At 49.5% G+C, this 12,450-nt stretch overlaps 1 protein-coding gene across 3 annotated transcripts in view; it reads left to right on the forward strand.

Annotated features, from left to right (window-relative positions):
* RAPGEF1 (Rap guanine nucleotide exchange factor (GEF) 1) overlaps nt 1-12,424 on the forward strand; it is an 86,038-nt gene extending 73,614 nt beyond the window's left edge. For all 3 annotated transcript variants that reach the window (XM_009322072.1, XM_009322073.1, XM_009322071.1), the window contains 12 exons: nt 1,126-1,237; nt 2,887-2,962; nt 6,172-6,260; nt 7,593-7,681; nt 8,037-8,222; nt 8,378-8,462; nt 8,693-8,787; nt 9,267-9,345; nt 9,489-9,590; nt 10,032-10,129; nt 11,183-11,311; nt 11,899-12,424. In XM_009322072.1, coding sequence (XP_009320347.1) covers nt 1,126-1,237; nt 2,887-2,962; nt 6,172-6,260; nt 7,593-7,681; nt 8,037-8,222; nt 8,378-8,462; nt 8,693-8,787; nt 9,267-9,345; nt 9,489-9,590; nt 10,032-10,129; nt 11,183-11,311; nt 11,899-12,049 — 1,291 coding nt within the window. In that variant the 3' untranslated portion in view covers nt 12,050-12,424. The remainder of the gene's footprint in view (nt 1-1,125; nt 1,238-2,886; nt 2,963-6,171; nt 6,261-7,592; nt 7,682-8,036; nt 8,223-8,377; nt 8,463-8,692; nt 8,788-9,266; nt 9,346-9,488; nt 9,591-10,031; nt 10,130-11,182; nt 11,312-11,898) is intronic.
* Nucleotides 12,425-12,450: the final 26 nt, after the last annotated feature.

Genomic DNA, 12,450 nt, shown 5'->3' on the forward strand with positions numbered 1-12,450 from the left:
GTTACTTAACTCAGGGACCCTGTAGGGGTTCATGCAGCCTGTGTTAGCCATCCTAAGTCCATCTAACCGGCAGTCCTGTCATTGACACTGGCTGCTCCCTCCTGCTTCCAGGGAAACGTGCAAAAAAAGTCTGTATCGCTGTTGGGAAATAGTCTTCCGGAGGGGAATTTCTTCCTAACCCTGCTAGTTAGAGGCTGGCTGAGGCCCCGAAGCAGGAGGCTTTATATCCCTTCTAATGCTCTTAGCTATCATTTGTCTATGTAAATGAAGAGGTGCAGGCTGTAACAGATGGGCTTCAGGAGGAGTGGAGTGAGCGCTTCCCTGCTGCTTGAGATTGCTCTTCAATTGCATTTCTAAAGCAAAAATACAGAACGGCATTGTTTTGTGTGTGACAGTCAACTTCCCTCCCCCATTTTCCTGCAGTTGGTTTGAGGGTTTTAATCCCTGCAGTGAAGGAGACAATGCAAGAGTGCTCTGCAAAGCTCACTATCTGCTGAAAATACTGGCTGGTGCACGGGATTTTGGCCTGTGCTGGGGAAAGCTACAAAGAACATGTGCGCTTTTTTTTTAGGAGTACAGGCACAGAGAGCATGTGTCCAGGCAGAAGAGTACCAGCCTTTGGGGGTAGGAATACTAGAGTTGTGGATGTACACCAAAAAAGTGGTCAGAGCTTTCTGCTCTATCTTCCTGCAAAAAGAGAGCCTGCCATCTCCCCTTGTAGCAGCACGATGGGTCATGAGCTGACTAAGGTATATGTGTGTAGAGTATGCTCAGTCTCTATACATTTAAGGAAGGGCTTAGATTTGTGTGCACTAAAAATTTGGTGGATTAAGGAGAGATGGAAGTGTGTACTTATGCAGGGCATAGTAAAATCCTGTCTGCCAGAAATGCAGGCAGACAAGTGTTCAGGTCCTAAAGGTTCATCTTTCTCTTTTTCAAGAGATGCACAAAGCAACAGAATTAGAGCCAGACATTTGGATTTGTTTGCAAAAGATTTACCTCCAGACTGTCTGTGGACTTACTGTATTTTAATGAAGGTTTGTACGCTGAGAGCTCGGGTGGACCCAGCATCTCTTCCCCTGGATGGGCAATGACATTGATGGGTATTTGCCTCTTTTTTTACAGGCAGCAGCAGTCACCAGATGCTTTGGAATCGTCACAGTTGGAGGAAGAGGTAGATGAGCTATCCCTTATCGACCACAGTGAAATTATGGCTAGGTTAACGCTGAAGCAAGAGGTAGGTGCATTCAGGGTTTGCTTTCATACTCTTTGGTTTATGCTGTACTGAAATCTGATTCTCTGTGTGCACAAGCAAGGCATCAGCTTTTATTTGATAGGAAAAACTAGGTTGCAGCAGAAGTGGTATGCAGCTTTATGTGTGCAGGCTGTTGTGAAAGTATGAGATGCTGGTACAGGCAGGGAGCATCGGCAATGAATGAGGGTTTAACAAAATGTGAGATGTCTCTCTAAAAAGAAGCGTCTCTTGTGCCGTTTTCCCAGTCTGCTCCTTCCCACCTCTTCAGCCTGCGACAGTCTGAAATGAAGCTCCTGAGACCCTGAGCACAATAAATCCAGGTGTGGGTTTATGGTGTTGGCCTTCCAGTCTGACGGCAGGTTTAGCAGATTTCCCAAGCAGGACGTTATATTACAGATGTGGAAGAGCAGCCAAAGTAACTGTTTCTGTATTTGAGAAATGGCTTTGTTTCTAGCCCTAGGTGCACTCCCAGACAGCTTTGCTCACTATGCTCTTGAACCAAGCTGTCTTTGACATGCGGCTGGAGGGAATATGCAGGCTTTTGAAGCTTTCAGACTGTCAGGGGGCTAGCCTGAAAAACCAAGAGAATGTAGCATTTACTGGCACTTCAGGAGTGTTCTTTGGTCAGCCGAGATGTGCAGGAGAGAGTGAGAAGCTATTACTCATTCCTTAAGTAGTATTTCATGAGTCTTGCCAGAGGGTCACCTGAAAAATTCACATCTTAGACATAGCTGCTTCATGGCTGTAATCCATGGTTTTTTCAGTGTTTTGCATATTGAAAGGACAAAGACATTACTAAGGGAAGCCAGACACGACTCCAGTCTCCTCTGCAGGAATATTTCCTTTAAAAAATTAAAAATCAGTGGTGGCTGAACATTGGGGACTAGCAGATATGTGTCAACCCTTAACTTCTTCTTTTTCTGTCTTTTCTTTATGGTCTGCATGTTTGAAACGGTATAGACCTGCCACTGCAAGCCATTTCCTGCAGCGTGGGAACCGCTGGCTGAGTGATAGATCAGTTTTGCATATTTTTAATTGTGAATTGCAGTAGCTAGAAGAAAGATGTTTTTAGAGAGTGGTAAGGCAGGGGTCAAGCAGTTAGCAGGGCTGTTTTCTGCTCCCGGTTATTGGATCGCTTCAGTTGACCTCCAGCCAACTAGGTCCAGATTAGGGAATTAACTTGCTAGGTTTTCATGTTCCAGGAGCATGCAAGTTGAATGCATGACCTCTCACCCCACAGCCGCTGTGGTACGTGATCCCACTCTTTGAGACAGTTCACACAGTGTTACTGCTCTGTTAATGGTCTTCTGGGAGCGTTTGGGAGTCTGGGACATTTCTGTTCATTCTTCTGTGGATAGAAGGTTCAGCTTTCACTGAGCTTCGCAGCCTGGCCTTAAGGAGTCAGAGACCCCAAGTGAGGATCAGCCCAGATCCTCATCTGGGACACCAAATGCTTTATTCAAATACCAGGATTAGCCCAGCACTGAAGACCCATGTCCCAGCTTGCGCTGTGAGCAGTGCCAGGAACATTGCGTACTCTGCCAGTTGTTGCCGAGTTTGAACCCCAGAGATGATAAACCAGGCCGAAGGGAGCTTGGACCAAGCCTAACATGTTTCTGTTCTCGTTGCAGGGAGATGATGGGCCAGATGTTCGTGGTGGATCCGGAGACATTTTGTTAGTGCATGCAACAGAGACCGACAGGAAAGGTACAGTGGATCCACCAAAACAGAGCTGAGGAGCGCAGCCTGGCATGGCCTTTTGCTGCTTGTCTTCTGCGTCTCTGTAGCGTGCACAGTCGCAACGTGACTTGAGGCAGCTGGGCCAGGGTGGAGAGGACTGCGTTCGTGATCCTCAGAGTTGCGGGGGGGATTGTGCTTATCTTTGGCCAAACGGAGGTAAGCTGGATAAGAACCGGTTTGTTCCATTTAGCAGCAGGGATGGTTTTAACTCCTCATAGCCCTTGCCCAGATCTGGAAGGTGAGGCACACCAGTGGTGTTGGTGACAGTGCTGTGTTGGTGTCTCCATGCCTGCCTTCTCCAAGTGCAGGTGTGACTGATGCTGTTTTCAGAGGTGCTCCTTGCCCTTTGAACTTCAGGGCAGTGGTAATGTAGGAGTTGCTGGAGTGACCGTTGCATCGAAGTAGGAGAGGAGGGACATTGCTTTGGGTCTAACGCAATACCCGTGGGCATCAGGCAAGCTGTTCAGCTGCTGGTCTGCTGACACCCCTTATTTTCAACTTACCATCTCACTTCCTAGTCCCACTCCGTTCCACTTGCATGCTGGTAGTCACCCAGACCGATTCAGAGAGGGAATCCACAGTACAAGAAAGGAGATGTGGGGAAGGAGAAGGGGGGGTTAGCAACCCTTGCTATAGATTTGTTAAAAACCCACTTTATCTCTCCAAACCCAGTCACCACCCACAGGAAGCAGCTCCTTTCCAAGACCTGTGGCAAAGACAGCCTTTGCAATGTTTCCAGAGAGTGATTCTGAACCTGCCAAACACATTTGTGCTGACGGCCTTAACCAGAATTGATCTCCTTATCTCCTGAGATGCAAGGCAAAACGCACTAACCCGCTGAACCACTCAGCGCTCATATTTTAGAGGTTTGATAGTCAGAGGGGAAATATCTTTCATGTGCGTTTTTAAATGGCAGGGTTTTTACTGTAGCATAAGGTGTTTGCAATTACTTACCAGCACTATCCAGCTAGCAAGAAAATCCTTCCCCTGACAGCTATGTTTCCCTGTTTACACCAGGCATCGAATCCAGGCAGAAAGGACCAAAGTTGGGAACATACTAGAGAGAAGGAGGCAATTGATTGCACCGAGGCTAGATACGTATATTTTTCTAAAAATAGTCTAAATGAAATGGTGGAAATACCCCTTATAAAAATGCTGAAACTGGAATAGAGAAGCTCTGATGTACTCCTGCTGTTCTCCGGAACAAGCATCACATTGGAAGAACTTCGCTACTGTTCCTGTTGAAAGACAGCTAGTTGGTAAAGGGATGTGTGCTCGACCTCCAGTTCATGAATGGGGAGCTCTGAGGGTGCTGCAGGCAGTGAGGTGAAAGCCGTGGAGAACCTCTCAAGACTAGGAAAAACTAGAGCAGGATTTTAAATGCACAGAGGTGCGGACGGGGAGAGCGGCTGGGTGGAGGGAGCTCTGCACGGCACGTTTCTCAGAATAGTCACAGAGCTTAGCCTCGCAGGCCCTGCCAAGCCCCTGAGCTGAATGGAGCACGGAGGAATTTGTACTATGCTAACCCAGTGTTTGGGTGACTGAGAGGGTTAATGAATTAAGCTTACAATGAGAAGAATTCAGGGCTTGTAAATCAATCAGCCAAACGGCACAGAGGGGTATAGTTAAGAGGCTTTCCTTTAAAGATGAATTTCTTGGCAGCTTCAAGTGCCAGAGGAGACCAGCTGTATTACCTCACGTTGCCTTTTGGGCAGATGGGAACCCAGAATAAATGTAACTCCACGCCCTGTTGCATGATGCTTCTTGTCCATTTGAGTTTTCTAAAAGAGCTAAATGGAATAAGGGATAAAGAGAGACTTGTGGTCTTTAGGAATAAAATCCATGGTCCGTGTGGCTCACAGCCACAAGCTCTTGCTGTGAGTGCAGGATTACAGCTGGACGAGGCCTAGGACTCACCCCTGACATGACCACCCAGCCTCCGGCTTTAGAGCTTATATCGGATTGTCTTTAACCAAAAGGCAGCAGCGCGCTCTGATTTAAGAGCAGGAGGAAGCGGCATCTCTGCCAGGCTCCTGCCAAGAGAAACGCCGCAGGTAGAGAGGCACAACTAACACACCGTGCCCTGCTCTTTCCCACCCTCCACACGCAACGGATGGATGTTAACAGCACATGGGTGTGGGGTGATCCCTGTCCTGGCTGAAACAAGCTTTACATGTACAGCCTAGCCTGGGCAGGCAGGGCAGAAGCTTTTTCTCCCCGTCTGCGCTGGCAAAGCTCTGCCAGCGGTTGCAGTGGGCCGGGCAGGGGCAGTGTGCCATCCCACTGCACAGGCTGCCTGCAGTGCTGTGTGGTTTTATACCGGGGCTAATAAGTTTCCCTTTTGACCGCTGCTGTCCACAGTGACCAAGCCTTTCCTGGGACTGTGAGTGTACTGCAGCCTTGACCTGAAATCTTCTTTCCCATTTGCGGTTCCTGCTTTTTTCCAATTCCCTCCTTTGTGCCCATGATGATGGCCAAAGCCTTTGCAATTCTGGGGCCTGTAGCACCCACTGCTGCAGATGAATAAACAAAAGCTGTTTGCGTGCACCGGGTCAGAGTCTGTGTTGTGGTGGGGTCATGGTCATGGTAGCATCAGTTTTTGCAGTGCAATTTACTCTTCTTTTGGCTGAAAATAATCTTGTATTTACACTGTCCTGGGGCAGATTTCCTGGAACGTAGCAAGGGCAGAGCATCTGCAGCACCATATCATCACGTCGAAACATGTCTGTTCCTGATCAGGGGGAAGAGTGACCGTCTTTCTGCAGGGCTCTGTGCTGCCTAAGCAGTAAAGACAGAGAACAGGCACCCACTTCGCACCATCAGATCTTCTCCTTAAAGTGTCCCCAAGGTCTAAACCACGTTTTTCCTTGACCCATTATTGAAAGTTCCTGTCCCACAAACAGGTGCTTTTCACTGACCCCTTTGGTGGTCGCGTAAGCGAAGCAGCAAGCCTGAGTGCTGCAAACGGGAGCCAGGCCGGTGGGGACAGGGCAGTTTCACTGTGGCTCTTGTGCCGTAGGGTCCACCTGCTGGTAACAAACAACAGCACAGCGTTTAAGTCCATTCGTGTCAAAATGTGTCCATGTCCTCTTCCTGTAAGACTGGATTCAACCTTACAAGAAGCTTCCTTTTCCTGAAAGCAGGGTTGACTGAGGCTTTCTTGTCTTTCTCTGTAGATCTGGTGCTGTACTGTGAAGCCTTTCTGACTACATACAGGACGTTTATTACCCCTGAAGAGCTCATCAAGAAGCTGCAGTACAGATATCCTTTTGCATGAGTGGCGGTTCACCCCCACCAGGAATCAGAGCCGAGCAGTCATTGTGGAGGGAGTTGGTGGCAAGTTGTTTGGTCAAAAGCCTGCTGACAGCGTGGTCAGTAATGTGCCCGCCCTGGAGGTGTCCCAAGCAGGACTTCCGTCACCTCTGCACACTGCAAATGGGAAATGCTGCTGGGCAGGTCCAGGCAGGGTGGAGTACCGGACCTGAGAGTAGTATCCTGAAGGCCCTGGCAGGGGAGAAGAGCAGTTCAGATTTTCTGTACATCACTGGGGAATTGGTCGTTTGTTTGGGACACCTCGTTTGTAGAATGGGGATCACGCTGCCTTCTGCCTTCCTGAGGGGCCGTGGGGATTGCCTGCTTGGGCAGGTGTAGTTTAATACTAGAGATGACTAAACCATCAAGCCCTATTCTATCCCTTATTACAAGAAATGCAGCACAGAAGATAATGTCCTCTTGGCCTCCCAGTTTCAAACTGAGCTTGTAACTGCTAACGAGGCGAGGGCCCTTATGTGGCAGGGTGAGCATTAGCATTTCTGGCAGAGTATGGAGAAGGCTTCTTGTTGAGCACGCTGCCTGCAGTTCCTTCCCCTTGGCTCTGTTCCCGTGGCTCCTTTTGCTGTCAGCTGAGTGGGTCAGTATCTCAGTTCAGGCAGTGCAAAGGCCTCGTGGGCTTTGGTCCTGTACACGCACGTCAAAGGGAGCCTGACGTCACCCTGTCCTGCGTCGCAGCTCATCACTGCCATCTGCAGCAGAGCCGCTGCTCCCCTTGCTCCTGCTGGGATCAGCGCGGCCAAGGACACAGCAAATCTCACTGCAGAGTGGTTGTCAGTGAAAATGCTGGCTGGGGCATTCCAATACTTGACTTACTGATAACCTTTTTCTTTTTCCCTTTGTCCACCTGGCAGAAGCTTTTTCAACCTGTGCTGTCTCCCCTGCCACCATTCTCCTTGCAGCAAATTGGGCAGTGAGGAAGGTAGAGGTGACATCTGAGATCTGTTGAGACCAGATGTCACAGACCAGTGGGGGACATCACAGTAGAGGAGTGCTGCTCATTAAATTACACCTTAGAGAGAACAGTTTCAGGGTACACTTCTAGCATCAGTTCTGCGAGGTGTAAGTACCTCCTCACACCCCTGCTACCTGCAGCTGGTGGCAGCTTAACACCATGTTAATTAGAGCCGTATCGGTGTCCCTTATCTCCTGGAAACTGAACACCAGTTTCAGTCAAGACAGAATAGTAGCTATTCTAACGTTCCTCAAGGCAGCTGTTAGTTGTACTGACCACACTAAGTTGATTCTTTAACCTGCAACCACATACGAAAAGTTTTGCCACTTCCCAGACACATTTAAGAAGCGAGTCAGTAAGAACACCTTCTTCGTGCTGGTGAGAGTGGTGGATGAGCTGTGGTGAGTTGCCGCCTTCGTTTCGGGATGGGAGATGTGGGGTCAGTAACAATACAGGACTCTGGCAGTTTTGAAGATGTGTCGTTTAATCCTCATCTACGACAGCTGAAATCCCTTACCCTGACCAGTGAGACACCAATAGTGCTGAACCCTCTTGTTCATGTCCTATCTCTGTCAGTGATTTTAAAATAACTAGTAAAAGGGGAATCTGTAAGAAAGGAAGAGCTGGGAAGGGGAGGAATTTCAGTCACTTGCTTCTGCTTGTACGAAAGAGCAGCAAGACTCAGTACAGATACAAACTCTCTAGCTCAGGGTCGTAGCTCTGATGCCTTCCCTGGGTTTTCCATCTTTCTCTCAGCTTAGTGGAGTTGACAGAGGAAATTCTCAAGCTGCTGATGGACCTGGTCTTCCGACTGGTCTGCAACGGGGAGCTGAGCCTCGCCAGAGTGTTACGCAAGAATATCCTTGATAAAGTGGATCAGAAGAAAATGCTGAGCTATGCCAATTCCATCAAACCTCTTGCAGCCCGTGGGGTGGCAGCCAGGTGAGGAAAGATGCACTTAACCATATCTTGGTCCTTTGAGAGACAGGACATCTGTTTCTTGTGGACACAAGAGTTTTCTCAGTCCAAAATATACGAAAGAGAAGAAAACAGGTCTCATTTTCTGAGCCTTTATACTTCATCCTTGTTTCCTGCAGGCCAGGGACGCTGCATGATTTCCACAGTCATGAAATAGCTGAGCAACTGACCCTCCTAGATGCCGAACTCTTCTATAAAATTGAGGTACAGAGATGAGGATGGGGTAAGGGCGGTGGGAGGGATTCGAACATGGACCCCCTGCAATCTCTGGTATTCCCTGCCAGCTCTCCAAGCACAACTGTTGCGTTGCAGGAGACAGCTGAACTTGTGTCAGCAAGTGGCTGTGAACACAGACTGCGACTGGGAATCTTGAGGCAGAAATCCCATTTTAATGTGTGGTATTTTCCCACCCTTCTCCTCTTCTTCCTTGGCAGATCCCAGAAGTTTTGCTTTGGGCAAAGGAGCAAAATGAAGAGAAGAGCCCCAACCTGACACAGTTCACAGAGCACTTTAATAACATGTCCTACTGGTAAGGAGCTCAGAACAACTGTGGCACTGAACCGTGCTTAACCTCCAGTGCCATACAAATATTCAAAATATTCCTTGCAGAGTTGGGTTCCCGTGTTACAGCTGGGATAACATATATTTTTGGCCAGGAAGTAGATGCAGGGCACTCATCAAAGACCCCAGAGCACACGAGGAAGAAAATCAGGAGGGTTGTGGAGGGCACCGTAACCCAGAGGAATTATTGTCAGTGCCATTGAGCCCTTCAAACAAACATTGCCCTTGCAAATACATGCACTCTGTGAAGGGTTCTTGTGGTCATCCTTGAAATTATCCTGTCTTTGTTGTGAATTAGAGTGCTCCGTTTAAGTTGGAGGTATCATGAACTTTTTAGTATTGTTGGCCCATCCCTATCAGTTATCAGTTTTTTAAAATGGAACAAGAAGAAATCTGAGATCTGCTTAAGCAGGTTTATCTTTTCTTTTTTTCTGTCTGTTCTTCCAGGGTCCGTTCAATAATTATGCTACAAGAGAAAGCCCAAGACCGAGAGAGGCTGCTCCTTAAATTTATAAAGATTATGAAGGTATCAGCTTGGTTCTTGCTGTGAATCACACACACTGCTCCTTAAAGGAGCAGGGGGGTGGGACCTTCTGGTTGGTAGAGCTGTTTGATGTTAGAAGGCTTTTCAGATCACTAGAGTAACTGGAATATTCTCCCTCCTCACAGCACTTACGAAAGCTGAATAATTTTAATTCCTATCTGGCCATTCTTTCTGCACTGGATTCTGCACCCATCCGAAGGCTGGAGTGGCAGAAACAAACCTCAGAGGTGAGGAGCGGTGAGGGCTGTCATCTTCAGGGGAAAAAGATAACTGTGGTTACGGTACAAAACAGCTGGGTGGTTTTAACAGCTCAGCAACGTCCCAGGGTGGAGGAGGGATGGCGGATTACTGCTCTCCAGCGGGTATAATGCCACGGCGCTGGAAGCTGGCAGCGTGGCTGGGCATTCTGACAGCTGCAGGAGTGCCAACACAGTCACGGGTTGAAAACAGCTGCCGCCTCCTCCTCCTCCTCCCTGCAAATTGAAGGCTTGGTGAGGCTGAAGGCAGCGAGGCTCTGAGTATACGCACTCAGGGTCAGGCTGAGTAAATCAGTTGGAGGTGTTTGCAGGATGACATTAACTCCCTGGCCTGCATGGCACTCTGGGGAGAGGTGACAAAGAAAAGGGGTTTGCAGCAGTGGTGCCACCGTGGGCTTTGTGTTCTGCCAGGGCCTGGCTGAGTACTGCACACTGATTGACAGCTCCTCGTCCTTCCGCGCCTACCGAGCAGCTCTGGCTGATGTGGAGCCTCCCTGCATACCTTACCTGTGAGTTGGTAGTTTCTTTCCTCTGCCATTACTTCTGCACGTTACAATGGTTCCTTCAAGGATTTCTCAGCAACTTCTGCTCAGCTCAGCACTTGCCTTTTGCCCTACACCTAGAATAAGACAGCAATGTGCCACATCAACCCTCATGCCCTCTCTGGAGCAATTTGTCCTGTCGCATAGGAAGGCAGGGTGGCAGCTATCTTTTTGTAAAGAAGGCTTTGGAAAGATCAAGTGCCTGGATCTTTAGTTGATGCTTTTTAACTATATTTTCTTTGGGGTCTGTGCACAGAAAGACAAATTTTCCCATGAGGTGCAATGGATCCCACAGCTTCAAGCTGCAGCTTGCTCCTCTGCGACAGCTCTGGTTCTGCTGACTGCAAGAGCTGGTAAATGAGGAGTCTGCCTTGTTGAACATGCTGCTGATGAAAGGTTGAAGCCATTGCCCTTCTTCATAAGGGCCTTCTGATCTAGATACCCAGATCTGGGTTTGCACCAGTAAAACTTCTCCTGGTCTTGCTTTCTTCCATGGAAAGAGTTCTGTAGGAAGAGGTTGCATATGTACGTGGCAGCTCATCTGGCAGGGGACCACAGCAGGACTGTGCAGAGACATGGCTGAGTAGGGGAGTCGGAAGGAGGAAGGGAGCGCAGACCCTCTTGCTAGCAAAACCTCAACGTGAGGGAAACCCTCTTGCATAAAACTGGAAGGAAGGTTTAACCCCTGGCAGGCATTTCCCAGTGCGACCTTCTTCCAGCCTGGTCCTCCTTTCCACGGAGGGTGCAAGAGCAACCTCAGCGCCCTTAGCGTGAGCATGAGTGCCTCGCCTCAGAGGTCCCTCAGCTGTGCATGGTGGGCGCCTTGCACCTGAACACCTTTGGATCTGCTGCTGGGGGAACATTTCCCTCTAGTTGAAAGTTGCCGTGCTGATGGTGGCAGCAGCGGGAGGCTGTTAGATTGCGTCTGGCTGCCTTTTGGCTGGCCGTCCTGCCCCTGTGTGACTAACCTCTGTACTTGTTTGCCTACTCCCTGGCCTACTGCCCCTTTCTTTCTTTCAGAGGCCTGATTCTGCAGGACCTGACCTTTGTTCATCTGGGAAACCCTGATTACATTGACAGCAAAGTGAACTTTTCCAAGCGCTGGCAGCAGTTTAACATCCTGGACAGCATGAGGTGCTTCCAACAAGTGTAAGTGCAGCAATGGGGGGGGTCAGAGCCGGCTTCGAGGCACCACGGTGGGGATTGGTGTGGGGGGTCGTGGCTGGGGCACGGGAGCCCCCGTGGAAGGGGAAGGGAGTCTAAGGTCAAAGCATCGTGATGGAGATGTAAGGAGACCTGGGAACAACAGGACTCCTTCCCTCTCTAGGTTAGATATGACTAAAAGTTGTGAAGACATTTTTTCCTATGTTATTTTTGAGATCCAGTGCAGTAAAGTTTTGCCACTACTCTCTCTCTTTGACTCAACAGTTTTTCCTCTGGGTTTTGCTGTTGCCGGTTCAGGGGTTCTCTAGGTCATGGAGGGTTTCCTGAATACTGTCTTGCAGCAGAGGCACCAGATCTAACTGCTGATTTCAGTGTGATAGGGTCTTTTTTTTACCCAGTTCAGCAATGGGCATGATGGTGTTTCCCCTTTCTGGTGTAACACCGCTGTCATGAGTATTGGGCACAGACCACAGTGCTGGATGTCCTCAGAGCAGCGTGGGGGTGGCTCGAATTTGGGAGAGGTCCCCAGGTAGCCCCTTGCTTAACCGCAGCCCTCTTCTGTGGTCTTCCAGACATTACGACATCAAAAGAAACGACGACATAGTGTCATTCTTCAACGATTTCAGCGACCACCTGGCTGAGGAGGCCTTGTGGGAACTGTCCCTCAAAATCAAACCTCGGAACATTACGAGGCGGAAAACAGACCGAGAAGAGAAAACCTAGGAGGAGGGGTTGTGCGAGCGAGGAGAATTGCTCCGCAGATGCACCGAGGGCAGCTATGAGACTGGAGTTCAATGTTTGTACCTGTTACTGGATGACGCACCCTCCCTCCCAGCTGGCGGCGATCCCTGGGGGTGTGAATGTCGGGCTCTCGCAGCAGGCGAGAAGCGACCGCGCGCGTCCGCCGCGAAGGGCGGAGATCAGCCGGCGCTCGCTGCACTCGCCCTCCTTCTCCTCCCGTCCCTCCGTGCTTTAAACCCGGGGAGAGAGCTTTGCGGAAGGAGGGTCCCACGCAAGCGTGTTACTGGTTTGCTGGCCGATCGCATCCGGGAATACCGGGGCTGTTGTTTTCATTCACGAAGGAGAGTCAGCAAGAGCTCAGCACCCACAGACTTGTCTCCGGA

The sequence above is a fragment of the Pygoscelis adeliae genome, unplaced genomic scaffold (genome assembly GCF_000699105.1).
Source record: "Pygoscelis adeliae isolate BGI_AS28 unplaced genomic scaffold, ASM69910v1 Scaffold114, whole genome shotgun sequence".
NCBI classification, from domain to species: Eukaryota; Metazoa; Chordata; class Aves; order Sphenisciformes; family Spheniscidae; genus Pygoscelis; species Pygoscelis adeliae.